Source organism: Ursus americanus, chromosome 23 (assembly GCF_024610735.1).
Source record: "Ursus americanus isolate L20-20 chromosome 23, mUrsAme1.1.p, whole genome shotgun sequence".
Lineage (NCBI taxonomy): Eukaryota > Metazoa > Chordata > Mammalia > Carnivora > Ursidae > Ursus > Ursus americanus.
The window spans coordinates 5,790,326-5,817,806 of NC_142149.1; the positions used below are offsets into that span (position 1 = coordinate 5,790,326).

Here is a 27,481-nt window from a genome sequence, read left to right on the forward strand (position 1 = left end):
GAGGCAAGTGGGGAGCCGTGCCCAGGAGGTTATAGGCCTGGGGCACGAGCCTGAGCCCAGAGGGCGTGCCCTGCTGGTGGCTCACCGGATCTCATGCAGCTTCACGATCTCGTTGGTGACCACCACAAGGACCAGGGAGAGGCAGCCCAGGAGCCATGTCAGCAGAGGCACGTCCTCCAGGCCAAAGTGGACGTGGCTGTCCCTGTGTGTCCACAGCTGCAGGTCCACTGCCGTCTGGACCACCTGCCCCAGCAGGCTGCAGGGAGAGGTGGCAGCTCTGCGTGAACCTGGGCCTTCTTGCTTCCTTCCCTTTCTCAGTACGAGTAGCTCAAGGAGGGCAGCAACCGACCTCTGGTTCAACTCCCTGAAGCAGGACTTCAAACCCCAGTCCTGCCAAAGGCCCCTGCCCCTCCCCGACCTCCATCCGCAGATACTCACACCACAGGCACGGTCACGGCCCACCAGAGGTTTGTCAGGGGGCTCTTTCTCCACAGGGGCTTGGTGCGATGCACGTGGGTGATAGAAATGAAGACTGGAGAAAACAGGGTCAGTGGGGGGGCGTCAGACCTCCCTCCACCCGAGTCCTTGCCCCCCGGGTGCCCCCCCAGCCCCCCCACCGGCCGCTCCCTGGGAGCCCCTCACCCGTGTGCAGGACAATGAGGGCGGCGGTGAGCTTCTGAGCTGTCAGCAGCCCGTTGGCAAAGTCGTCAAACCAGGCTGGAGCTGTGTCGGCATGACTGCCAAAGCAAGGGGTGGCCTCAGCCCTCGCTGCGCCCCGGGAAAGTTGGGGGGGGCGGGCAGGGTCAGGACCCACCTGCGCAGCATGATGGAGGAGCAGTTGGTGAGGTTGCGGGCCCGGGAGCTGTCACAGACGCTCTGCAGCGTGAAGCCAAAGCAGACAAGGCAGGAGCTGATGGTGAGGCTGAATTTGAGCAAGAAGCAGAGCAGGAAGTAGTGCTGGGTCTGCAGAGAGAAGGGAGGCCGGTCACTCCCGCGGCCACCGCCCCGCTGGCACCACGGGCACTGGGCTCCACGCGCGCTTCAGGAAACGTGCAGGCCGGGGGAAGAGGATCCTTCCCTCCCACCACCTCCCCTTCGGTTGGGGGAAGTTCTGACAGCAGCCCCCATCTCTCCCCGGAGCCTCGGCCCCCTCCGCACCCATGTTCCTCAGGAAAGGCCCAGGCACACTGGGCTCCGCATTGCTCACCTTCTTAGGAATGGACTGAAGGTTCTTCCCTGTGGCCATAGACATGATGGAGCTATGGGGGGGCTTCCCCAGCAAAGAGATGCTGAAAAGGAGGGACTGGGTGAAGGCTGGTGACTGTGACCCTCTGGCTCCCAATTCCCACGTGGGAAGCCTTTCAGGAGTTTTGGGAGTGAGGGCAGGTCTGGGGGGAGATGGGATAAGACAAGGGAGAGTCCCCCCCAGTGTCTCCTGTGCCGGGGTCGTGAGCACTGAGCAGGTCTCGCAGACCCTGGCCTGCCCCGCCTGCCTGGCCCCGGAGGGGCAGCCCGACTCTCACCTGAGCAGAGGGTAGCAAAAGCAGGACAGCCACAGGATGTCGGTGGTGCTGAGCAGCGGCGGCAGCTGAACCAGGCAAGACAGGAACTAGACCAGGAGAGCCCAGCAAGCAGGATTAGGTTCTGGCAAACAGTAGGATGCCGGGAGCCCCAGGGCTGCCTTGCCCTGTGCCCAGACATGCCCAGAGGATCTGGGGCCACAGGGGCTGCGGTTCTGCCGATGGGGTCATTTCCAAAAGCCCAGGGGTTCCACAGAGGCATGGGGCCCCCTAGGCCATGCAGCATCCTCCCAGCCTGCCACCCCAGATCTCAGTGGGGCCTTGCGGGGGGGGGTGCCTGTGCAGGCCCCCGCTCACCTGGATGACCACCAGGGTCAGCTGGCACTGCAGCAGGAAGAGGAAGCACTTTCGAATGCCGTAGGTGGCGTGCCGCGCCTAGGGACCGGGAGGGACAGATTGTGGCCGGGCCTACAGCTGACAAATCTCAGCCAAGAGCCAGATGCCCCAGATGCTCCTGCTAGGAAAGGGTGGAGGCAAATGAAACCGCCGGGGAAAGCCTCCCTTGGAGGGAAATCGGCCCCTGGGAGCCCAGATGGATCTGGTGTCCCTCTTCCCCACACCACGTGGCACCCCCATCCCTGCCCCCTCCACCTGCCCAGCCCCCACCTGCTCAATGAGCCGGATGATGCTGATGGTCTCCTCCTGGCGAAAGGTCAGGGAGCAGGGGAGGCTGTTGAGCTGCCCCGAGAGCTGTAGGGGAGAAAGGCCATCCGAGGCCTGGGCCATGCTGGTGCTGGTGGCGTAGCCAAAGGTCTCCCAGGAGCAGCGGGATGGGTACAGGGGATCCAGGGCAATGCTGCTCAGTGTAGGGGCAAAGCATAGGCATCAGCCACACTCTGCAAACATCCCATCTCCCATGGGACTAGGCAAGCACCCACCCCCTCTCTCCCCACCATGCCCAGGTCTGCTGGTCCCAACCATAGCCAGATCAGCCACGGAATAGGCCCCAGCCCCAACAAACCCCCACTCTAGGGCGTCCCCCTGACCTGATGTCACTCTGGAGGAAAAGGCAGCTGTTCCTCACATTGGCAGAGCTGCCCAGGCAGCAGGTCACCTCCCCATATTCCTGCATGATCTTGATCATCTCACACATGGCTGAGGGGGCAGAGTCGGGGGGCACCGAGTCAGGTGGGTGGAGCCCTGTGTGAGGCTCCGGGGAGAGACTCAGGGCAGGAGAGCAGGAGACAGGGGAAAGCAGGCCCCTCTTTGGGGACAGTCCTCCCCCCAAGAGCGTGAATATTATATTACTATCACTTCTGTCTACCTAGAAAGGGCACACCCACAGCTCCAGCCCCCCACGTTCCCCGGCTCCTCCCAGCTCAGGTTGCTCGGCTCCCTGCATGGGACATCCAAATCTCCTGCAGAGCCCACTGGGAACCCAGGCCTGCTTAGTAGCTGTGGCTGTGGTACTCACTCTCGGGGGTGCAGTCGGTGAACAGGGGCACTAGCAGGGGCACGTTGTCAATGTTCTGGAGGTGGGGGCGCACCTGGTGGATACCGCGTGGCAGCTTGGCCTGCAGGGAGCAGGGATGTCAGTAGCCTCAGGGTCGGGAGAAGGGTCTCTCCCTCCTTCCCTCCCTTCCTCCCTTCTCTGGACCGGCCAGTCCACTACCTCGGGGGGCCAAGGAGCACAGACCCTGTCATCCTACCCGGTTGCAGTCCTCCAGGAAGCTGGGGAGGTCGCTGTCTGTAGGCTGGAAGCTAATGAGGTCTGAGTGACCCTCCTCCTCCATCAGAAGGAGCCCTTCTGCATCATCTCGGGACACTGTGGGGATGAAAGCCTGTCCCTCACCTTGGAGTCAGCCTTCTGCGGGCCCTTGCTTGCCCCGAAGATGGCAGAGAACTTCCTGCTTCGGGTCTCCTCTCCTCCACTATCAACTGTTGTTACCGTAGGGAGACAGAGCCATTTTCCAAGGGAATGTACTTCTTGGGAGGGATCAGTGGAGGCTCTTTCTAGCTGTAGCTCCAAGGAGGGGGAACTGCCCACACCCGCCTCGTCCCCACCACAAACCTGTGTGCCCTTACCCTGATTCAGGTCATCATGCAGGGAGCCAGCATGGCTGGGGCTGGAGGGGGGGATCTCAGAACCAGGCATGTCACCATTGGGCGTGAGGGAGATGTGGCAGTTCCAGCCTGTCTCCAGGCCCATCTTTTCTGCAAACACCTGCAAAAGGCAGATGGCAATGAACAGATGGGCCCGCGAGCCCACAGGAGAAACGGTCAGTGGCAGCAGAGTGGGATGGCTCTCCCCACCTTGCTTTTGAGCTCATCCTCCAAAGAGAAGTAGACGAAGCGGATACAGGCGTTGACCAGCCCGTCGATGAGGCGCACGATGTCCAACCGGGCCTGGTACTGGGAGGACACCATGCCCATGAAGATCTGGCCGCTCAGGGCCTGCATGCAGTCTTCCTTCTCCAGCACCTCCCCGATCCCTTCTTCAGGTAGGCACAAGGCACAAAGCCCAGCCAGGACACCCAGGAACCAGCAGATTCCAGGAGGCAGCCCAGGCCACACACACAGATGCCACACCCAAATCAATGAGCATGTCGGCCCCAGGGGACCACACACACACACACACACACACACACACACACACACACACAGCCACACGCACGCACGCACACACACACACACACACACACACACACACAGCCGAGACACATAAAGGAGCCAACAGACACAGGAGAAAAGACAATGAAAGGTACTCATCAGTCAGGTGATGGTCCTAAGGAGTAACGACAGAGCCTGGCCCTGGTCCAGGGCTAGGGGGCTGCCCTCACTCTCAGCCTTGGCCTCAACTCATGGTCTTTCGGGTCATAAGACTCTGTGAGTCTGTCTGTTTGGTGGCATGGGGAGGGGTGGGGTGGCTCTGAGTCCCTCTGTTCCAGCATCACTGCAACCTGGCCTTTTCGTCCGATTGACTAAGGCTAATGGTCTATAAATACTGCTGCTTTATAACTTTCAAAGAAAGCCCTCTGCCATCGCACTGGAGTGTCACAAGCAGCCCGTGAGGAGGGCAGAGCAAGAACCTGGTGACCCGTGAGAAGGAGACGGACCTGCCCGCGCCACCAGACAGAGAATGCCACCCCGCTGCTCCAGGTCCGGCGCGCCCACGGTTCCCTCCGCTCCGATCGATTCCACGGCCCTCCGGAAGCCCTCCCCACGGGGCCCCCCACGGGACAGACGCGCACGGTACCGTCCGAGCTCCAGCTGCTGCGGCGCGTGCTCAGCTTGATGGGGACGGTGCTGGGCAGCTCACACGTGGTGAAGATACTGCTCTGGCCAGGCGCCTGCACCAGCTCGATGCACTTGCCGCTGAGCTGGGACGACAGCGCGCAGCTCATGGGCTTGTAGGCGAAGGCAGAGCAGTACCCAGACAGGCAGGCTCGCTGGTAAAAATCCAGCACTTTCTTTCTGCCAGGAGAGTAGGGCAGAAGTGAGGGGAGTGGCCCTGAGATGCCCCCATGCCGGTGAGCCAGGCAGGCAGATGGCCAAGGCTGTCTGCCATCAGCATGAGGGGGCTTCCTCACCCACCTGTCAGAACCCGAAAGAGGGTAGATGTCCGCCCCATCCCAGAAGTCTGTGCAGGCCTCTAAGACCACGTCAGCCGTGCCATGGGACAGCATCTGTTCTGTGCCTGAGGGGGGGAGGACAGAGGTCAAACCATGAGCGGCCCTAGCCACTGCCGCCTGTCACTCCCGCCTCAGGTAACACCCTGCCATCCCTGAGAAGGGTGCTAGGGAGCCCTTGGGGAGTAGGATGCCCCAGGCCTCTGTGGGCTTGCGACCCTTCAGTCCCCAACCCCTGTGGCCACCACCCTCCCAGCAGCAGTCCCCAAATCCAATCCCTGCCACATCTGAGGAAGACTCTGGAGGCAGTCTAGTGCTCATCTGCCCAGGCCCCCTGAAAAAGGGACGTCTAAAAGAAGCCCTGCCCTGCCAAGCTCCGGGCAGGTCTGGCCTGATGCTGGCCAAGCGTGGAAGGCTCACTGGTGGTGGTGTCCTTGATGAAGAGACTGATCATGTGGCTGAGTGGGGGGCGCCGCTTGGTGACACAGGAGAGCCTCCCCAGCGATGTCTCCTTCACCATCTCGGCGCTGGGGAGGCGGTAGAGTGCGAGGTGGTTCTCCTGTTTGAAGAGCTCCTTGGCCCCAGGAGTGAAGCCTGCAGGGGGAGGCACAGCAACTCGGGGTGTCTGGGAGGAAGCCCACAGCACCTACAGCTCCCTCGCTTGCAGGGAGAGAACCCCCGTCAGGCTGGGCTGGTTCTTTCCCCCTTTCATCCTGCCCTTGGTTATTTTCCCAGCCTAGGCAGCACTGTCAAATGGGGCCTGATCCCCGGGGGTGGTCAGAAGCTGCCAGGGCTGCCAGGGCTCCTGGCGAAGGCCCGGGGCACTGGTCTGCTCAGAGCCGGGGGCCAGCGCACCTATGAGGCGGGCGAGCTCGCAGAGGCCCCAGGGCACGTGCACGGGCAGGACGGCGCTGTGGCTCTCCTGCAGGGCAATGTTGCACAGGTGGTCGGAGAAGCGGCACAGCCGCTCGGTGACACCGGCATTACACAGGTTCAGCAGCACGTTGAGGCCCAGGGGCTTCAGGGATGTGAGGTGCAGCTGCCAGTTGGAGTCGTCGAACTGGATGCAGGAGGGGTTCTGCTGGTCCTGGGACAGGCTCAGCATCTCCAGGTGGTAGTCGCACACGAAGTCCTCTGCTTCGTAGGGCTCGCCCTCCAGCCCGGGCTGGGTGGCAGGGAAATGGGGAGGGGAGGGGAGAGCCTCAGCCGGGGAGAAGGCACCCCTTCCCGGCTAGCACGCTCGCACCCACGATCTTCCCATTCCTCCCAGAAACCCTCTCCCCGTCCCTGCTGGGCTTCGGCTGCTTCCGGTAGCTGTGCCCAACAACGGCAGCACCTCAGAAGAGGGTGCCAGAGCAGGGAGGGCACAATGCAGGGTCTCTCTCAGCCAGGGGGAGGTATTTTAGAGGGAGTCACCAACTTTCTGTCTTTAGAAGGCTGTGACCAGGAGGAAGGGCCATGCCCAACCAGTTACCATTTGTAAGACCCAGAGATGGGGAAAGGGCCTCCTTCCTGGAAGGGCCCTGGGTCCTGGATGAGGCCTCAGGAAGCCATCCTGCCTGGCCGAGCCTGGAGGCCTGAGAAGGGAGGCCGTCACATCTGTCCTTTGGCCGCATCCATCCAGGACGGGCTGCACCCCTTGGCCCCTTCAGCAGGGAGGCCAGGGCACCCCGCGGCTGTTCTCCGCGCTCCTCTCACCTTGCCAGCCTCTTCTTCACCGCCCTCCGTGTCCCGGCTGAAGCTCACGTTGGAGCCGGACGGGTGTTTGCTGCGGCCGTGTGCTTTGTGGTGAGAGTAGAATTCAGCGGGCTTGGGACCGTCACCAGGCCAGTCACCACGTTCCTGCTCATTGGAAAGGTGCAGGGTAGTGTTCAGGGAACCGGCCAGGAGGGCATCTCGTTCGTGGGGCTGAGGAGAACAAGGAGCACAGGCCTCGGACCAGGGTCCCGCTGGCCGCCTTGGACCAGGGAGGCAGGGCAGTGATGCCCCCTCGCTGCCTGGGGTGGAGGCTCTGGCCGAACACGGCCCGGAAGCAGATCCTAACGCTGCTCCAGCCTCCCTTCTCCCTCCAGCCTCGCCCTCCCTGAGGCCACTGGCCGGGCCCAGAGCTGGGTCCTCGGGAGCCGGCCATACCTCCTCCTCTACCTCGGGATGGCAGAAGGAGCGGGTGGACAGGTCATCTGTTAGGTCCTCGTGGCTGCTGTGCGGGGGCTCCACCTTCCCACTGAAGAACAGCACGGTCTCCGGGCTGGGGTTTGGCCATGACAGGATCCCCTGTTTGTCCACACAGCACAGGACCTGCAGGGAGAGACGGGGATTGGGAAGGGGGCCTGGCATTCCCTGTCCTGCCAGCGTCCACCTCAGTGGCGGGCGGGCAGCTGGACACGGCCGGGGGCAGGTCAGCGGAGGCGGGGTCCCCCCGCAGGGCCGGCCCTCACCGTGACGGAGCCCAAGCTGTGCAGCAGGCTGGAGCTGTGGCTCAGGGTCGGCGATGTCCCTTGGATCACCCGCAGGAAGTGACCCCAAATGCAACGTAGCATTTCCTGGTGGGAGAGACAAAGTCCGTGTTATTCCCCCAGAGATAGCCTCTGGGGCGAGCAGAGGAAGCAGTCCGGGGACACCAGGAAGATGCGGTGGAGAGGCATTTGTCCGGGCAGAGCGCACTGCCCACGTGAGACAGGAGGCTCCGCGGCCATAAAATAGGGGAGCCCCAGGGTTCGGGAGGGGCCCCCTTGAGGGAGCTCGGGTTGGTGGCTACAGGGGCCTGAGGCAGAAGGTGTCCCAGGTGCGTGTACCTGAGAGGAGACAGCTTCCGTATAGCTGCTGAGGGTGTCCTCTGAGAACTTGGCCAGCTGCACGGAGAAGAGGGCACCAGCTCAGGGAGATGCCCTTACACAGGCCTCCCAGCTGCAGGGGTGGGGACCCCACACCAGCAAGGCTCCTGACACCTTTGGTAAAAGACACCTGGGCATTCCCCGAGTCCCCTGTCCGCTGAGTGCTGGGACGGATGATCCCCCACCTCCCAGGGCCTGGCCTGGAGGCTCTGCCACATGGGGAGCTTCTCAGGGCCCGCTCGTGCACGGGGCCCACGGTGGGACTGGACCTCTGCATCTGTTCCCTGGGGCACAGCTGACATCCTCTTTTTGCTCCTGATTTTTGTTCTTTTTTTTTTTTTTTTAAAGATTTTATTTATTTATTTGACAGAGATAGAGACAGCCAGCGAGAGAGGGAACACAAGCAGGGGGAGTGGGAGAGGAAGAAGCAGGCTCATAGCAGAGGAGCCTGATGTGGGACTCGATCCCAGAACGCCGGGATCACGCCCTGAGCCGAAGGCAGACGCTTAACGACTACGCCACCCAGGCGCCCCAGTGACTTTTGTTCTTTTTGTACTGTCCCCCAGATGCCTTGGAACAACCTACCAGGGAGCTGGGAGAGGCCTTGCTCATCTGGGCCAGGACTCGAGCTTCTCCACAGGCAGTTGCCAGAACCCAGAGGACTGGAAAGAGCAGGGGGAGGATGGGCAGGACGCCATTCACCTGGGGAAGCACGAACCACACTGAAGGCTCCCAAAGAGCCGATGACCTGGAAAGAGGGAGGGACGGAAGGCCTTCCCCAGGCCCGAAGCCATTCCCTGAGCAGAAAGGGACAGCTGTCCAGGGCAGGAAGAGAAGGGGAGAGGCATTCTTAAGCTGAAGCTGGAGGGACCTCTGGGCTACAGAGAGGGAGGGACAGCCAGGGCACCCTGAGGGGACCCAGCCTCCAAGGAAAGAGCCAAGCACAACAGAGGGGAAAGGGCGGGGGTTACCTGGAGCTGGAGGAGGGTATACTGCCAGGAGGTGACGCCAGGGGCGTTCAGAATGAAGCGCAGGGCATTGGTGATGAGGAAGCCGGCCTTTGGGGAACAGGAGAAGTGCAGCCTTAGCATTCCCCTCCCCAGAGAGGGACCCAGGCTCTAAGGCTCCCCTTCCTCTGCCCACTCATACCCCCCAGCCCCAGCACGGGCCATCTCACTCTGGGCCCCCCCATCTTTACTCACACGCTCACCTGAATCTGGCCCTGAGGCCCCCCCCATTTCCCAGCCCTCTCGCCTGCCCTGAGAGGCCCGCCTCACGCACCAGGACCACGGGCACGGCGTAGTGCAGCATCACCGACTGCACTGTGAACCTCTCATTGTCCAGAGCGGTGACTGGGCGGGACAGGGCCATGTCCAGGCACCATCTGCAGAAAGGGGTAACCCTTTAGTTGGGCAAGCTCTCAAGAGAAGAGGCTGGAAACACCCACCTGCACGGGGCATCACTGAGTCAGGCCATCTCTCCTGTTCCCTGGCCCCCACCAAGGGGGCCCCTGGGAGAGGGGTCTGGGGCAACCTCCAGAGCTGTCCCCTCAGAGTTCCAACGGGGAGAGGAACAATCACCCAGACTAGGAATTCTCATGAGATACTAAAGTTAAAGAATCCACAGAGGTGTCTACCCTAAGGGGGGCTCAGTATAAACGAGGCTCGCTCCTTGTCACCCTGCCCCCTGCTCCCAAAGGCACCAGAGGAGAGAACTCAGGGGCCAGAAGGAAGGCAGGGCAGCAACCCTACCTGATGTTGTCGATCACAGGGGTCTCAAGGACGCGGAAGAGCCGGTGCTGCTGAGGGTTCTGTGGCCCTTTCTTCACTTCTCCCCGGGGGGAAGGGGGTGGAGAGAAAGGGGGAAACAGGTCTCCTGGCTCTAAGACGATGTGCTCATCATCCTGCCAGAGGGTCAGGGGAGGAGGGCGAGGGCGTTGGTTCAATTAGAAGCCACTCTTTCTTGACAATTCCAACTAAGTGGGGACATCTCACTGGGTTAGGGACCATCAGTTAGCAAAGAGTCAGCTGGGGGTGGGGGGGCTGTAGAACTGGATTCCTAGCAGCTTAAGGATTGGAGTAAAGAAAGAACAGGACAAGGAGAAAGACATTCCAGCTCTTCTCCATTCCTCCAGAGCCCTTGCCAAGAAGCCTGTGAGCCGGCTGGGAAGCTTCAGGATTAAGCCCTGGGACCCTCCCACCATTGCCTGTAGATGCTCCCACAGCATTTCCAGGGAACGAGAAAAGCCTCGAGCTACCTTGATCCCCCTCAGAGAGGCGAACGATTCCTGGCCGGGCCTCAGCGCTATGATGTCTCCTTCTACCAACAGGCTAACTGGCAGGTTGACCAGGTGTCCATCTCTGTAGGCCCAGTGCAGGGACCAGGATGGTGCAAAGGGCATGTGGAGGTCTGGGTACATGGCATCTGGCCACTTGATCTCCTTGCCATCCCTGAGTGCATCTAAGGAGGAAGGAAAGAAGGAAACCACCTCACCCACAGCTCCGTACATCAGCACCCAGCACACCCCGTGGAGCTCTGCCTGCTCTCCTTCCTTTCCCAGAAGGCTTGCAGCAACCCACACCATCCATTCCAACACCATCCCTCTCTCAAGGTCACCTCCCCCGCGAAGCCTCTCCCACCACTCCAGCCCAGGCACTTCTACCTCCTCTGAACACCTGAAGCTCTTATTCTTTGTACCCTCACTCCATTCAAATACATTTCACAAGCATTGCTGAGGGCTTTGAGGGATGCAAAGGTCAAAGGTGAAGATGACACAGTCCGTGCCCTGGAGGAGCCGCAACCGAAAAGAGAGATGTATGTGGGCAGATAACACAAATCAAGGCAAACACGTGCTCAGAGCTTTAGGAAAGATCCCAGTGCTGCAGGAGCACAGCACAGCCGATGTGATCAGAGGCAGCTTCAGGGAAAAGGGAGCTTTTAAGATGGATCTTGAAGGATGGGCCAGATCTGTCAGCTGGAGCCGAGGGAGGGAGGAGCACACCAGGCAGGGGGACAGCAGGGCAAAGGCACAGAAGCAGGAGGTCCGCAATGGGTTTGGCACTGGGGAGGAGTTTTCGGGTAACAATGACAGTGAGAGAAGAGTGCGGAGAGGGAGGCTGAAGCCTGGCCCAGAGGTTCTGGGCAGCTTTGATAAGCAAGAGGGAGCCACTGATGGTTCCTGAGCAAGAGACTAAGTTCTCAGAGAGCAGGGCCAATCCTTCTCAATCACTGTTGTACTTCCCATGCGTGGCACGTGGCTGCAACTAACTGATCATTCTCACTTAGCATTTAAATGTCCACTGCCTGGTTGGGTGCAAGAAAGGTCTCAGACAGTAGATGTTTCTCTTACAAGACCATAGGCCCTTGGAAAGTGGGAACCACTGTCTCTCAGAAGAGCCTAATATTCCCAATCCACAGTTCGGGCTTGATAAACACTAAGTGAATGAATGAGCAAGCAGGAATCGGACTCAGCAACTCCCTTCTTTAGGAATAGTGCTGCTCTGTTTTGGGCTCCCGGCTCTGGGCCCCCAACCCTGACTCTTGCGGGTCTTAGACTTCCCTGGCCCAGCATCCTACCTGCCCTGGCCCAGTACCGCCAGACAAGAGACTTGGAAGAGAAAACCTCAACTGTCCTCCTGCCAAGAGAGGGCCTTCTCTGTTAGTCTCCCATCGTTAGCAAGCCTGCAAGCCAACTGGGCTGCCATCAGCCTCCCTGCGTGCCGTGCTCAGGCCAATGCTCGCATGTCCCTGGCTCTCACTGTCCCGCTCAAAAGACGGCAGGGCAGCCTTCTCACTCTCCTGATGCCAAGAGCCCCCAGGATGCTGACCAGGGGCAGCGCCATCGCGCGGGGCTCCTGGCCGGGACTCGGGAGAAGCGCTCCTAGGGCTGACACATCGCAGAGCACCCTTTCCCACCCAGCGTGCCTGACCCTCGGCCTCACCTTGGATTTGGTCAATGATCCCTCGGAGCCTCCGCTGTGCCTCCCTCCGCTTCAGCCGGTCTTGCCGCCCGATGAGGACGAGGTTGAGCAGCAGCAAGAGCAGCAGCGCCGAGGCGTTCACCAGCTCGGCCCCGTGGCTGGCGGGAAGAGGCGCGGGGGTGCTAGCAGGGGACGGGCTCCCCCGGCCAGCCAACCTGAGACACCCCACCCCGGTGCCTCCTGCGGAGAGTGTGTCGTTCGGGTGCTGACGGCAGCCAGCACAGGGACTGAGGATTCCCGGGGACCCAGCCCGTGACCGTGGGGGCAGCGAGCTCCCCGGGAGGAAGGTTACCTGCCGGCCGGCTGGCTCCCATGGCAGCCAAGCAGCAGCAGCACGGCCAGCAGCATGAGCGAGGCTCCGGGCCAGTGGAAGCAGGAGCAGCGGTTACTGTGGTGCAGGAAGCTGCTTCTCCACAGCTCCTGCGGAGGGGCGGCGGCGAGTGAGGGGCCCGCCCTGCTCCCACACCCGCCCGACCCGGCCTGGGGCTGCCCCGGTCTTCTGGCTTTGGTCTGGGCTGGGGTCCAGCCGCTTGGGCTCCTGGAGCAAGCGGGGGTCAGGACATCACTCCGCGGGGCAGCCCCGGCTTCCTTCTGATTTTTACTGAGGCTTCGGTCGGGTCACGCCGCCCAGCGAGCACGGGCTCCCGGGTCCCGAGCGCGGGCCTCCCACACCTCTCTGCCATCCCACCTCGGCTCTCGCTTCCCCGCCGAGAAGCTTCACCTTCCACGTGAGACATTTCTTCCGTTCTTTCAGGTGTCCCTCCAGCACCGCCTCCAGCTGCTCCTTCAGGATGCTAAGGGCCTTCCGGGTAGACAGGCCCAGGGACAAGGGTGGCTCGCCCTGGAGGGAACCAGGCGGCGCTCAGCATCGCCCTGGAGGCCCCAGGTCACTGCCCGGAGAGGCCATCCATCGCAGGCCGCAGGCCGGGCCCTCATCACCTCTCCCCCTGAATCCTCCCACCTCTTCCTCTACCAGCCACCCCGGCCCTCAGCGTGTCTGCTCAAATCACCACTACAGTAGAAGTCCCCTACTCCTCAAGGCCACGTTAAAAACAGTAACAGACACACAACTTTCTCTACTCAGTGTTTCTTAACCCACCTTCCAAGGCCATCGGCATGTCCCGGCCCCACACACTGCTCTCGCCCCTCATTTTCCCATCGACCTCTGTTGCCATCTGTGTATTTCATGAGCCGAAAACTAGTGTGTTTTTTTTTTTAAGTGGGGAAAGGGGAACTAACAAGAAGACACTAGCTCTTCATCGTTCCTAGGTAAAAACACTGAGAAAAAACCCACCAAATACTGTTTCCACCATTTCACAGAAGGGAGCATATCGCAACACTCTGGCATCGGGAAGGACACGATCTCAGACAAGGGACAACTGCTCCCAGGACAGGACCTGCGATGCCATCCTCTCCTGTCACCGAGGGTGGAGGAACAGGGCATGGATAGGGGTGGTCCTGGGCGGCACTGGGGACCACCCACGCTGTCCTGTGCGAGCCCAGCCTGGCCTCTCCTTACTGACAGCCCCACTCCTGGGCTTCGCCCCTGTCTTCTCCTTCTCTGACTGGCTATTCTTTCCCCTTCATCCACCCCACAGCCCATCCCAAGGACATCTTAACAAATTCATGTACGTTTCCAGGACAGCCTCGGCCACCATCATGGAGTCCCCCACCACGCCTCCAAGCTTACAGCTCCTGACGTTTACTTCCAGGCCTGACCACGGCCCTGAATGCTAACCTGTTTACTCGACGGCCACACTGCTGTTTCACGGGCCCCTAGGAGTGGATTCCTCCCGAACCCTGGAGCGTGGCCCTCCCAGCTGTACAGCGCCACTCCCTCAGTGACCACCGCCCCCTCCCACTCCTCAGTGTCCACCTTTTCCAAGCCAACTGCAACATCCAGCCAGAGCAGCGCACATCACCTCAACCAACCCCCGTTTATCTTTCCAACGAGCCCAGACTCCAGAGCAGGACCTGTGATCCGCCAGCTTCTCCAGCCTCCTCTCCTGCGTTTCCTCCCTTCCTGACGCAAGCTGTGCTCTTTAAGAACTCGGCTGCAAGTACCTCTCTATGTTTCCCTACCCAGCAACACGGGCCCAGACACCTCTCTCTTCCCCTTCAAGCCTCAGCTCAAACGTCACCTGCTCTGGGAAATCTTCCCAAAGCCAAGGGCTGCCCTTACGGGAAGAGGTTTGTATTCCAAGAGCACCCTGGGCAACCTGGCTCCCAGTCTGCATTGTGGAGAGCTGTCATCATAGACTGACTTGTCGGGCTCTCCCACCAGACTGCCAGTTCCTTGAAAACAGGTACTGAATTCTTCCATCTCCACATCCCTCCCGCCACCTGCTGAGACAGCGCCTGGCACAAGCAGCGGCCCCACGGCCACGGGCTGAGTGAATGGAGGAATGAGTGTGCACATAGCTTCAGTGATCCCAGTGACACATGAGTCAGGGGTTGTCAACCCGGGATCTATAGCAGAAATACCTGGAGCTTCTAAAAACGTGGATGTCCAGGTCCCGCCCCCCCCCAAAAACTACCAAATCAAAACTTCTGAAGGTGAGGTCGATCCTCACATTGAATCTGATGCACAGATTCCTAGGTCAGGGGCCCTGCGAAAAAGAACACCCCTGGGAAAGGAGTGCTGACAGAGAACTGGGTCTTTCCCAAGAGCACTGATGTGCGCTCCCCCCAGGCAAGGTTCCTGAGCAAGAGGAGCAAAGCCCTAGACTTGGGGCACCAAGAAAGGGGCTGGGGTTATCTACTGAGTCCTGGCCAAGGGTGGCTAAGCTGGTGACGCCCTGGCTGCCTCAACTCCTGGCCTGCCCCTCCTCCCCCTCGGCCTTCCCTGGGGTCTGCCCTGGCTTTGCCCACTGATGTCCCTGACTTCCTCCTCCGTGCCTGTCTCCATAGCCACCACTCTCCTTGGCAGCCCTTGCCCCTCACAGGACACACATCTCCACGAGCAGAAGGGGCTGCTGCACGGGGGCAGTATCCCATGACTGCGGACCCGCCCTGGTAGGACACACCTGCGTGGAGCCCCCACGCTGGCCCATTGCCAGCTTTCTCGCCCGAGGGATGAGGATGGGCTCCAGAGTGCGCCTGGCCCCAAGACTTCCCAGATCCCTTGCCTAAATCGCCCCTAATCCCTGCTCTCCATGCTGGCTTTGGGGGATTATGAAGATAAGAGCTGCTTCTTCCCAGAGGGGATAACTGGTTATTTCAGCTCAGGAAGATACGGGCCTCTGGGCAGGAGGCCCACACCCCAGCACGGGTAAATGCTCTACTATACAGCGTCGACCTCCCTCTGGCAGAGATCCTGGGGCCTTCCTGAGACGCCGTGGTCCAGGACAGATGAGTGTCGGCTGAGGCTAAGGTCTGGACGCCTGTCTCCCTGACTCCTGACATGGAAGGGGAGAGAGTCTCCAGCATGGGGGGAGGAAGAGAGGAGAAGGGGCCCAGAGGCCTTCTTGTGTCTAAGGGGCTGGCCCAGGGAGGACGCCCGTTCCACCCAACCCAGGAAAGAAAAGGATTTGGAAGTCACAGCCACTGCACACGGGGCGTCCCATACTGCCCCTCCCTCCCCGCTGCCCCCTCAGGTTCCACTTTGTGAGCTCTCTCTCTCCGCAGGGGGAGAGGTGAAGGTTCCCAAGATGGACTTGCCTAGGCCAGGCCTCCAGCAACGCTGTGGTGAAAACGTCGTGGAGGCAGGGAAAGGCTGGCCTACAGAGGTGGAAAGGCTACCTGCCAAACAGACATGACCTGGGGATTGGACAGGAGAAAGGGAGGGCTGGATAAATCCCAGGGGCAGCCGGTCACGTGGGAAGCCGCTGGGTCTGGGATGAGGACCATGCTCAGAAGGCAGGCAAAGGCTCAGAGGAGTAGCCAGGGAACCAGGGTGATGCCCACCCCCTCCCCACCCCACCGAGACCTTTAGACTTTGGACATCAGTAACTCCCCTCCTCTTGCCCTGTGGCTGTCCTGACATCCACTGCCTCATTCCAGGTGCCCCCTTCCACAACCCAGAAATGGATTCACTCTTTCTCTCTCTGCACCCAGGTTCCTAGCACCTGCACACTGCTGCTCTCCAGGTGTGGGAGGTAGGGGCCAGAGGGGGGCAGAGGCTCCCGGGGCAGGGCCAGCAGAGGCCTGCAGGGCTGACTGTGGGCGTCTGCCCACGCATGTTGTGTCTGGCCAGGAACACCAACTCCAGACTGGCGATTAAAGACAGCAGAGCAGAGGAAAAATAGCCACTCTGTAATCACACCCCTCCCAAAGAAAGTGCCTGCCCGTACAGGTAGGCCCTGGGGCAAGGACACAGCCTTCTGGGCCTGCCCACTCTCCATGGCCCCAACCACACTTACCCAACTGCCTCAGCCCCTCAGTGACAGGGAAGGGCAACACCTCACCCTGCCTCTGGCAGGAGAGTCCCAGTTACCGGTAAAATCACTGTTTCTCTCATGCACTTCCACCCTTGCAATATGGGAGCCAAAGCCGAGGAACCTGGTGGAACTTCAGCCTTTTCAAAGGAAATTAAGAAAGGGCCATGGGTGAGTGGGCTCTGCCAGCCTTTCTCAAAACACAAGTTAGGCTGGGCACCAATGGGGAGACCGTGCAAGGATGCATAGGGTTGGTTTGAGAAATAAGGACCCAACTCATACACATGCCATCTGAAGGTCTCCATATCTTGCCTACAGGGCCAAGAAGGATGAGAAAAAATGCCCCAGCCTTAAATACCCAGAGGGAGTAAAAGATTCTTCCTGTCGCCCAGATGTTCAAAATCTCCCACCCCACCCCACTGCCAGACATCTCCCAGGATGTTCCTGGGGTGAGGAGTGATGGCTAAGCGAGATCTCTACACCAGAGGGGAGGTAGGAGCCTGCCTCCCCGCTTACACCAGTGCTTTGCAGAGAAAAGCAACCCCATCCCACTGTCTTAAATGCTCAGGCTCAACCGGACCTAACAAAGTAACCGGAGGCTCCAGGAAGCCCAGGCTCAGGAGATGCTGGCCACAAATGCCCATCACGAGCTGGGCTTCTCCTCCCCGTTCCATCATCAAAGGGGGACACTGGGGGCAGGAGGGGTGCCTGGGTGGCTCAGTCAGTTAAGTGTCCAATCTTGATTTTGGCTCAGGTCATGATCTCAGGGTCGTGGGATCGAGCCCTGCAATGGGCTCCGTGCTCAGCGTGGAGTCTGCTTGTCCCTCTCCCTCTGCTTCTCACCACCCCTGCCCCCTGCTCTCTTTCTCTGTCTCTCTTTCTTAAATAAATTATTAATTAAATCTTTTTTTTTTTTAAAGGGGGACACTGGGAGGGCATGGGCATTTAGATGAGCCGAAGGGTGGGGAAAGAACTCTATCTGTCGAATCAGAACTGTCGAATCTGTCGAATCCGCTACTGAACAGAACCCGCTCTATGGGGCCTGCCGCTCAGCATCTGGGTCAGTCTAATGAGCCGTTCCACAGCCAACACCCCTGAACTCTCTTGCACCCCCTTGGCCAGGTTTCCCAGGTGGCCCAGAGCCAAAAGCCCCTGGCCCCCAGCCCTGGTCCTTTCAGGACTCCTCACAGGCTCTGTCCCCACGGCAGCTGCTTTCCTCCACTCCACCTATTTTGGGAGCAGAATCCAGGTCCCATAGGTTCAGGTAGATAGGTTATGAATTTAGACTGTGACCCTCAGCCTTGACAACAGCAGAGAGCTAATTAGAACTGGCTGGCCCTGGGGCGCCTGGGTGGCTCAGTCGGCGAAGCGTCTGCCTTCGGCTCAGGTCATGAGCCCGCGTCGGGCTCTCTGCTCAGCACTGAGTCTGCTTCTCCCTCTGCCTCTGTGCTCCCTCTGCCTCTGTGCTCCCTCTCCCTCTGTGCACTGTCATTCACTCGCTCGCTTTCTCTCAAGCAAAAAAAAATAATAATAATAAAATAAAATAAAATAAAATAAAATAACTGGCTGGCCCTTGAACCAGGTCCCCACCATCACAGCTTTCTGGGCCAGTGCAGGTGGGGAGGGGACCCAAAGCTGGACTCCAACATAATGCCTAAGTCACTGAAGCTGGGTCTTTTGTAGGAGCCATGAGAAATGTCTTCCGAGCTTGGCCAGACACAAATCTGTCTTCAGCCAGGCAAATCAAAGAAAGCCTCAAGCTTCTTCCTCTTCTGGGCTCATGCTGACTTTGGCACTTCCACCCATCCTCTTCCTCTCGCACCCACCCAGACTGAGGAAGACATCAGCGGGCCCTGGCTGCTTCCATCTCAATGACCCATGTGGTCCAGCGAAAAAGAGCCCCCTGACTAGCCCCAAGGAGGGCTGACATCCAGACCCAGGGCTTCCCATCACTTGTGCATGGAGACCCGGGTCCCAGCGTAACTCGACAGGATGCCCCACTGGGACACGCGGCTCCAGTCCTGCTCTGGGTGACTTGGGAGCCTAGCTGGCAGCGCACTAGACACATGGGCATCGTGGCTCCCATTCTCAGCCTCCTTCTTCGGTCCTAGCCACCTCATAATCCGAGCTGCCTCCGGTTCAGCGCCCATCTTCAAGACCGTGGCAACTGCTAAGCCAAAGCCTTGCCCACAAAGCAGAGAACGAGGCGTTCGTAACAGAAATAAAACCAAGTTAGCATACTCACTTTGATGCATTTGCCCTGATGGGGCATCCATAGCTCTGTCTGCTTAAAGAGCATGGGGTAGAGCCCGAGCCACAAGGGGTCAACTACAGAACTTCCAACAGCACCCTCAAGGCGAGAGGAGAAGAGGCAGGAAAAGAGAGAGAGAGAGAAGAGAGAAAAAGAGGGGAGTGGGCCGGGGAGCGTGGGAGCCGGAGCCGGAGCCTGCCGCAGAGGATCCGTGCGGAGCGGAGCTTCAGTCTGCTGATTAATTCAGCCTATTTCCAGTCACGCTGCAGACTGAGGGAGGGAGGAGGAGCAGTGCAGCACCAGCGCTGTGGGAGGGAGGGAGAGGCAGGCAAGAGGAGGGAGGAGCCGGCTTGGGAGGAGAAAGTTTGTAGATGCTCTGCCAGATGCCCAGGAGCTTGGCCCATTCATCAGAGGCCACCGAGGGGTGAGCGGAGGGGTGCCTGCAGCCAACCGGGTGTGCACACGCGGTGGGGTGGGGGGGAGGAGGGGGGAGGCTGTGCGGGATGGAAATGGCTGCGGGAGCCCAAGGGCAACCGTGGCACCCAGGGCTACCTGGGCTCTCTCTCCAGACCACCCCTCCTCGGCCCCAAGTCACTGGGCAAGGTAGGCGCCCGCCATCCATGAGAGCTCCCCCAAATCACTCAGAGACTCCCAGCATGGAGCCACGCCAGCAACAGCTCTTCCCACACTTGTAGCTGCAGGAAGGGGGGGGGGCTTGCCCGTTATTAATAGCAGCACATCCAGCGTGGAGGGGGAAGGACTGGCAATTGAGAAGCCTGGAGCAGTGACTTCTAGGAGGCGGGGGAGGGGGGGGCAGAAGCCCTCGGAAGAATCCAGTGGAAGACTCCAGCCGAAGGGGGAAGAGCCCACAGACAGGAAGGGCTTCTGAGGATTCCAATACCTAAGACCAAACACCTACCCACCAGGTTGCTGGGAGGGGGGGACCCCCAACAGCAGAGCTCAGCCAGCAGCTGATAAATACGCAGTTGCATTGAGACACACCTGCCAAAGAGCTTCTGGGACAGGAGACCCTGCAGACACGGGGCCTCAACTCCCACCCAGTGACCTGTGGCTCAGTAAGCAGGGCCTGCACATCACTCCGGGACTCCAAATGTGACACACAGGCGGCCCTGGAAGGAGACTGGAAACTTCTCAGCTTACGTCCAGCCCCTTAGGAAGGGGCTGCAAAACCCCAAGGGAGAGGAAGCAGCCCAACAGATCCAAGAACTAGAGAGTGCAGCCTGGAGCCTAAACACTTTTCTCCAGGGCCCTGTTTCCCAGACAACACCAACAACACCATCGCCACCATAGCCAGCTGTGGGAAGGTGAAGGGAGAGCCTCTGCTGAGTTCAAGCCAGCCTCTCCTCTCCCGCTTCTCTAGCACAGATCCCTGCCGCCTCCTCCCCCCCAACTCTGCCAAATCCAGATCTGAATGTGAGCAGGAAAGGAGGGGTCAGGCAGTCCAGAGGTTAAGGGGCAGGAGGTCTCCCTGAGGTGCAGACCACGGAGAGGTGGGGTCAGCTTGCAGTGGGAGGCAGACTTTGCAAACCGCCAAGGAGAGACTCGTGGACCCCTGGCCCCTGCTCCCAGGACACACTTCCCCTTAGCTTTCCACCAAGGCCCTGGCACGACAACTAAGCAAACTGTCCCTCCTGCACGACAGACCCTGGAAAGAACAGCTCATAGGATCTAATGCGGGGGCTCTGCAGGACTCCCGTTCTGCCCCCGTCCTACACTGCCCACTTCCGCACGCGAAAAGGGGAGCGCTGCATCCGAGAAACAGAAGCCCAGACGCTCGCTGCTACATCACGTCTACCACAGGGGACCAGGGACAGAGGAGAGGACACAGAGGACTGGTAGGTCACGAAAGGAAGGAGCAGAAAAGCAACCAGCAACAGCCAAGCTGATCCTGGGCTACAGCCAGGGGATGACAGGCCCCTTTCAATCAACTTCCGCCATCCAGCGCTCTTCATTCCCATGCCTCCAAGAAGCCCCGGCTGTGGAGGCCACCGGGGTAATCTTTAGAAGCCCATGTGTACAACTCACAAGCCACTTCCAGAAAACCCTGTCCGGTTCTATTTCTTAGTTGCTTGTACTGTTACTTCCTCAGCTGGACCATAAGCCTCTTCAAGCTGGGGGCGGCCTCCCCAGGGTGCAGAGCTCCAGCAACCCCCAGGAAGTATTCCATGAATACGGCGGATGATATTTCTAGTTCAGGACTCATTCCTCCAGAAAGACAAAGAGGATAAAGAAAAATCCTGGAGGGAAAATGGTCCCTCAGAGCTATCCATCCCAGGCTCTCAAGCATTCTTCCTTAGGCTTGAGAGAGAAGCTGGCCCACTGGCTCACAGGACTTCGTTTCTAACTCGTGAGGAAGTGATGTTTCAGCAACAGGCTGGAACCAGAGGACAATACTGCCCTGTTTTTGAGACATTCAGCCTCACCAGGCAGGCCACCACATCACACAATAGCAAAGCTCCTAGGGGGTACCCCCTGCAAGTGAACAGCTCTTGCAATTGGACACGGCAGCCTTGCCACCCAGGCTAGGGGAGAGGTCAATGTAGCTGCTTCCCTCTGTGCCAATCACTCGTAGGCTGGACACCTGCAGAGCAGCCGGGGCACCTGCTTCAGGCTCAGGCCTCCAAGCCCACTCCACAGCTGGGCCAGAGGCACGGGGAGCCTGGTGCTGAACGAGTTAGCAGGCAGCCAGGCACCCCCAGGGACCCAGCGCGTGGACCCACAGCTCCCTCTCTACACCTTCCAAGATCTCTTTGGCAGGAAGATCACTGTCCATAAGTCCAAACTGATAAATATTTACTGAGCCCTTGCTGCATGCCAGGCTGTATGCTAGGAGCCAGGGACCCAGGGATGAGGTGCGACAGACAGATTATTTCAATACAGAGTGACAGGCAAGGTGGTGGAGATACTATGAATGCTGGAAGGACGGCCATCTGGAGGGGGGAGGAGGGCTTATCAGGAGAAGGTGATGGGTCTTCAAGAAAGAATAGGAGGAGTTTGTCAGGAAAAAAAAATAGGAGCCTACACGTGGACAATGTGCCCAAACTCTGAAGTGTTCAGAATGCCTGGTGCTAAAGGCCAAGGTGGGGAAGGCTAGGGACGCGGGGCCAACGGGCAGCAGCGGGATGACGGCGAGCTTCGCCCGGCACCCTCAACGTTTCAGCAGGTGGCGCGAAGCCACTGGTGACTTTTAAGCAGAGGTGACAAAAGGTCAGCTCTGCATTTTGGATACCTTTCTCTGACAGCAAGTGGAGGAAGGAGATCAGAGACAGAGGGACCTGTAGGAAGCTGTGGCAGAAGTCCAGGCAAGAGACGGAAGGACCTCCTCTGGGGCAGTCTTCGTCATGGGAGGAGGACACTCTGATTGCCAGCAAATCCACTGCCAGGCGAGGGCAGCGTACCTGCAGGCTGGGAGGAGGGGGCCGACCTTGCGGGTGCCTGGGCCTCCTGGCTCCGCATCTCCAGCTGGTCATGCAGCTGTGTTTGGAGTCTGACTGGGGAGCTCTTCCCTAACCACAGAGAGGGTGTCCAGCCGTACTCAACATGGCTCAGCAGGTTGGGGCAGAGCCCTAGCAAAGAGCAAACAAACGAAATTACACACCCCTGGGCAAGAAGTGGAAGACTGGCTTGGAGCCAACCCAAATCAGGAATCCGCTCCCATGCTGCTGTGCTCACCGGTCCCCACCCTTTGTCCTGTGCTCCCAGCTCCCTGAGAGCTTCCCAGCCCAGCAACAGCACCCTCTCAGGGGGGATTGCCATCCTGTACCCCCATTCTCAGAGCCACACCCCCTCTCTCACTTTTGGTTTAAAGCCCCCAAAAGAGGACCTCCCAGGCCAACACAAGTAGACAGAGTCCAACAGAGACACACAGACAATACCGAGCAGGGCAGCGAATGTGGCCTACCGTGTGCTTCTCCTTCAGATCCATGGGCCCAGAGTACTGCAGGCATGCCCCGATGAATGTGGTCACCCCCAAAGGGAAGGCTCCTCCCCAGCATGGACAAGGCCCAGTGACTCTGTCACAGTCGCAGCATCTGGAGAGAAAGAAGGGAGAGACCCCATAAGTCCAGGTTGTAGAGAAACATGACGGTGTTGTCTACACAGTAGAGTGGCACGTGGAAAAGACTGGAGCCCCGGGCACCACAGCCCGGTTGGCCCTGTCCCAGCAGCCCAGCTTCCCTAGGCGCTCAGCCTTGGGCAGATTCCATGCTGAGGCTGGGAGGGAGAGGGCTTCCCGGGGCGCACTGGAGGGCTGAAGCTTCCCTCCTTCAAACCCTCATTTCAGAGGCAAATGGTGTTTTGCTCCGTGTGTACCCTTACTCACTGACTTGCAGCAAGCAGGAAAACCCTTGGTTTCTTTCCCAGCTTTTTTAAAAAATAAAGATTAGGGGACACCTGAGTGGCTTAGTCAGTTAAGCATCTGCCTTCAGCTCAGGTCATGATCCTGAGGTCCTGGGATCGAGCCCTGTGTCAGGCTCCCTGCTCACCCAGGAGTCTGCTTCTCCCTCTCCTTCTGCCCCTCTCCCCTGCCTGTGTGCACTCTCTCTCTCTCTCAAATTAATCAATCAATAAATAAAAAGAACCCCAGCCTTTCAAGTTCCCACTTGAGCTTTAAAAAAAAAAATACTAAAAGAAATAAAATAAAGATGAGGAGTGCCCAGCTGGCTCAGTGTTAAGTTCGAGCCCACTCTGGGTGTAGAAATTACTTAAATAAATAAAAACTTGAAAAAAAAAGAGTAAAGATTAGGAAAACAATTATTTAATTAATTTTAAAAATAACTAAAGGTTAGCATTAAGGTAAACTGGAACCCACACACATGTGCCCACACACGCACACCCAGATACATGCCCACCCCCCACATGCCCACACGCCATAGAGCTGGGCCTCCCGCATGCTTTGCTGACAGGGCAGTGCTCAGCAGGCCCCTGGGCAGATAGCTACCAGGAGAGGTGAGCCAATCTGACAGCAATCTGGAAAAGGAAGACTAGCTCTACCTCCCCACACAACCCCGGACCCTCACCCATCCATCCTGGCAACCAACACACTTTACTAATTTCAGACCAGGGAGTGTTTGGGTAGAGTGCCACTGAGTAATCTGGTTTGGTGCCCGGTGACGACTCGTGGAGAAGGCACTAGCCTGCTGACTAGGGCAGTTCTTTCTGGGGCCTGTAGCAAAGCCTCGTGAAGTGAAGCTGATCAGAAGCCCAGGAGAACTGATCCATAAAAGAGCTGTCTAGAAACAATGAAAAAGCTGTGTCCAGAGACCCCAGCCAGGAGGCCTGGGCTCTGCAGCCACCAACCCCACTCCAAAAGCCCACGTGATGCCCCGCAAGGCGGCACGAGCGCTGCCCTCATGGGCCTGCGCTTCCCCGTCTCTCCCTACCCCTGCCCTGTGCAGCCAAGGCTTTCGGAGCTGCGTGAGCCAGCCCCGGAGGGTCAGACACAGACGGTGGCGCTGGAAGCAGCCTCGCAACGCAGTGACATTTCGTCTTTGGCAGCCAACTGAAATGGGATCCTGAGAGGACGAATCCACATCTCCCCAAGGCCGCCCTGACTCACGCAGCCCAGGCCCTGTTTACGAGTGCAGCTCAAGGTCCCCGTGCACCCCATCCCAGCAGAGGCTGGATGAGGTAGTCGCCACACAGGGCAAGGCACCAGAAGCCAGATGGGGATTGTGCTTGGCTCCTTCTGCCAACACAACAGGAGTGAAATAACTCTGCGGCCAGCTGGAACCACAGTGTTCAGAGAGGGCAGCCAGGAGCAGGACATTTTTCTAAGAGTCTCTGTTTTCCCATCACTCCATACGTGGGATTCTGGGAAAGAGCGGTCCTCGACTGTCTGATCTGAAACCAGCAGCTAGATCCTTAAAGGGCCAGTTCTACCCCTGGTCCGTTGTGAAAGAAAGCATGGGCTTCAAAGCCAAATACCCCTGGTCAAATCCTGGCTCCAACAGGTATCAAATGCCAAGTGACCTTGGCAAATTACTTGTCTCTCTGAGCCTCAGTGTCCTCGTTCACAGAATGATGCCTATTTCACAAAGAAGCAACGAGAATGACAAGAAATATTACATGCAGAGGGTCTAGTACAGTATTTAGCATATAGTAAACCTTAATAAACACTTGCCATTACTATTACCAGGAAACAAGAAATATGAACAAAGAGCCACCTAGGTGAAGAATAAAGACTCAAAAGTAAGGAGAAGAGGGGTGCCTGGCTGGTTCAGTAGGTAGAATATGTGACTCTTGATCTTGGGGTCATGAGTTCAAGCCCACACTGGGCCTAGAGCTTACTTAACAACAACAACAACCACAAAAGTGAGAAGAAGAAAAAAGAAAAGAAAGGCATAAAGATTGCAAAGAAATATGTAAAACTGTCTTGATTTGCAGAACACTAGATCATATAGGAAAAATTCTAAGGGATAGAATAAATAAGTATGCAAGGTTACAAGATACAAGGTTAAAATACAAAATACAAATATAGATTTAATTCCTATATGCTATAGTGAAATATAGCAAATACTTAGGAATAACTTTTATTTTCTTTTAATTTTTTTTTAAAGATTTTATTTATTTATTTGACAGAGAGACAGCCAGCGAGAGAGGGAACACAAGCAGGGGGAGAGGGAGAGGAAGAAGCAGGCTCCCAGCACAGCAGGGAGCCTGATGCAGGACTCGATCCCAGGACCCTGGGATCACACCGAGCCAAAGGCTGACACTTAACGACTGAGCCACCCAGGTGCCCCGGGAATGACTTTTAAAAACATATAGGTAAGGCCTGTAAGCTGTTGAGAGAAATTCAACACCTAAATAAATGGATAGGTCATGTTCATGGGTTGGAAGACTCAATATTAATATTAACATTTAATGTTTAAAAATTAAATGCTAACATTTATATTAATGTATTCATCCCATAACCCTGAGACCATGACCTGAGCCAAAACCAAGAGTTGGATGCTTAACTTACTGAGCCACCCAGTACCCCCAACAGCCATACACACCCATTAGAATGACTACAATGAAAAAGACCGACGATACTTAGTGTGGGTGAGGATACGCACCCCTAAATTGCTGGTGGGAACTTCACGTGGTACACCTGCTCTAGAAGGCATTTTGGCAGTGTCTGATAAAGTCGAGGATCCACTCGCTAGACGTCCCAGTCATGAAAACATACTTCCTCAGGAAGAACGGTATAGCGTTCCTAGCATCTTTATTCAAAATAGCCCAAAGCTGGAAACAATCCAGATGTCCATTCACACGTGAACGAACTGTGGTATATCCATACAGTGGAATTCTGCCCCGCAAGCAAACAGAACGAGGTACTGATGCACCCAACGGAACAATGTGGTGGAATCTCAGAAACATTTGCTGGGTGAAAGGAGCACAAAAGTGCACATAGCATATGATCCCATTTCCATGAAACTTACAACAGGCAAAATTAATCTACAGTGACAACAAGCAGATGAGGGGCTCCCTGGCGTCACAGGGAGGAAAAGACTGCAAAGGGCACAGGGGTCTTTTGTGCAGTATCTTGACTATGGGTGGTGGTTACAAGGGTGTATACATTTGTCAAAACTCTCTGAACTATAGACTTAAGTAGGTGCATTTTATCACGTGGAAATAATGCCTCAGTAGGTAGAGCTGATTTCTAAAAAGTAAGGTGGGATCCAAGATCCAAATAAGTCAGCTCTACCAACCTCTAAAACGCCTAGCACATGTAAGGTTTGGTGGATAGAAAAGAGAAGGGTTGATGAAGGAAACAGACATTTATCCAGTGCCTACTGTGTGTAATAACTGTATGTATTCACTGAGGGTAAGGAAAGGTCCTGTTTTCACAAAAGTATTAAGACATGGTCCCTTCACAACAGGGATTTATAATACAGCCAGGTTTTCAATATTTGGAGAAAATATAACTAGTGTTCAAGTTGGCACTGAAATACTAAATGAGAATTACAAACGGGGGTGGGGGGCGGCCAGGAATCCCTTCCTAGAAGAAACCAAGGCCCAGGGAACCTGGGTGGTGCAGTTGGTTGAGCAGCTGACTCTTGATTTCCGCTCAGGTCACGATCTCAGGGTGGTGGGATGGAGCCATGCTTCAGGCTCCACTCTCAGCATGGAGTCTGCTTGCAATTTCTCTCTTCTTCTGCCCCTCCCCCAGCTCGCGCTAAATAAATAAATAAATAAATAAATAAATAAATAAATAAATAAATAAATTTTTAAAGAAGATTTTATTTATTCATTTGAGAGAGACAGAGAGAAAGAGAGAGTGTGAGCAGGGGGGAGAAATAGAGGGGGAAGCAGACTCCCCACTGAGCTGGAAGCTCAATCCCAGGACCCAGAGATCATGACCTGAGCCAAAGGCAGATGCTTAACCATTTGAGCCACCCAGGTGTCCCTAAACAAATAAAATCTTAGAAAGAAGCAGCAATAGCCACCACAAGGCCCAAGCAGTACACTTAGGAAAGCTTCAGAGAGAGAAGAGGGAGGACAACCCAAGCAAGAACTAGAGAAGTCTCAACAAAGGCACCAACGAAGAAAAGCATGGAGCCTTTTTGAAAGATGGTTTTCTGAGGCGCCTACGTGGCTCGCTTGGTTAAGCGTCCGACTCTTGATCTCAGCTCAGGTCTTGACCTCAGGGTCGTGAGTTCAAGCCCCCATTGGGCTCCACGTTGGGCGTGAAACCTGCTAAAAAAAGAAAAAAAAAAAAAAAAAGAAAGATGGTGATCTGATCTGTTCAATCAGAGCAGAAGGCCTGAGGGAGAGAGAAGAAATGAAGGAAAACCTCAAGCAGGGAATAGGGGGCCAAAATGCACAGGTGTATGAAGGCCAAAACAAAGTGACCCCAGGGAGTCACTAAGTTTCCTGAGTGGGTCCCA

The 27,481-nt window shown here is 57.4% G+C and overlaps 1 protein-coding gene across 9 annotated transcripts in view; it reads right to left on the minus strand.

The window, feature by feature from the left end:
- Positions 1–27,481, minus strand: part of TMEM94 (transmembrane protein 94) — a 34,328-nt gene that overhangs the window by 1,543 nt on the left and 5,304 nt on the right. Inside the window, exons 2-31 of one of the 9 annotated variants that reach the window (XM_045813902.2) lie at positions 22,513–22,642; positions 12,685–12,804; positions 12,256–12,383; positions 11,925–12,061; positions 10,241–10,443; positions 9,735–9,886; positions 9,265–9,367; positions 8,955–9,041; positions 8,569–8,685; positions 7,945–8,001; positions 7,588–7,692; positions 7,295–7,447; positions 6,848–7,057; positions 6,005–6,314; positions 5,570–5,743; positions 5,115–5,217; positions 4,777–4,994; positions 3,834–4,015; positions 3,606–3,744; positions 3,230–3,345; positions 2,995–3,094; positions 2,567–2,675; positions 2,187–2,376; positions 1,878–1,955; positions 1,524–1,609; positions 1,208–1,289; positions 815–963; positions 643–737; positions 439–532; positions 86–256 (exon numbers count right to left, since the gene is read on the minus strand). In XM_045813902.2, coding sequence (XP_045669858.1) covers positions 86–256; positions 439–532; positions 643–737; positions 815–963; positions 1,208–1,289; positions 1,524–1,609; positions 1,878–1,955; positions 2,187–2,376; positions 2,567–2,675; positions 2,995–3,094; positions 3,230–3,345; positions 3,606–3,744; positions 3,834–4,015; positions 4,777–4,994; positions 5,115–5,217; positions 5,570–5,743; positions 6,005–6,314; positions 6,848–7,057; positions 7,295–7,447; positions 7,588–7,692; positions 7,945–8,001; positions 8,569–8,685; positions 8,955–9,041; positions 9,265–9,367; positions 9,735–9,886; positions 10,241–10,443; positions 11,925–12,061; positions 12,256–12,383; positions 12,685–12,804; positions 22,513–22,536 — 3,992 coding nt within the window. In that variant the 5' untranslated portion in view covers positions 22,537–22,642. Of the gene's footprint in view, positions 1–85; positions 257–438; positions 533–642; positions 738–814; positions 964–1,207; positions 1,290–1,523; positions 1,610–1,877; positions 1,956–2,186; positions 2,377–2,566; positions 2,676–2,994; positions 3,095–3,229; positions 3,346–3,605; positions 3,745–3,833; positions 4,016–4,776; positions 4,995–5,114; positions 5,218–5,569; positions 5,744–6,004; positions 6,315–6,847; positions 7,058–7,282; positions 7,448–7,587; positions 7,693–7,944; positions 8,002–8,568; positions 8,686–8,954; positions 9,042–9,264; positions 9,368–9,734; positions 9,887–10,240; positions 10,444–11,924; positions 12,062–12,255; positions 12,384–12,684; positions 12,805–18,584; positions 18,855–22,512; positions 22,643–27,481 lie in introns of those variants that run through there. The other 8 variants (XM_087854117.1, XM_045813901.2, XM_045813905.2 and 5 more) reach the window with 8 other exon arrangements.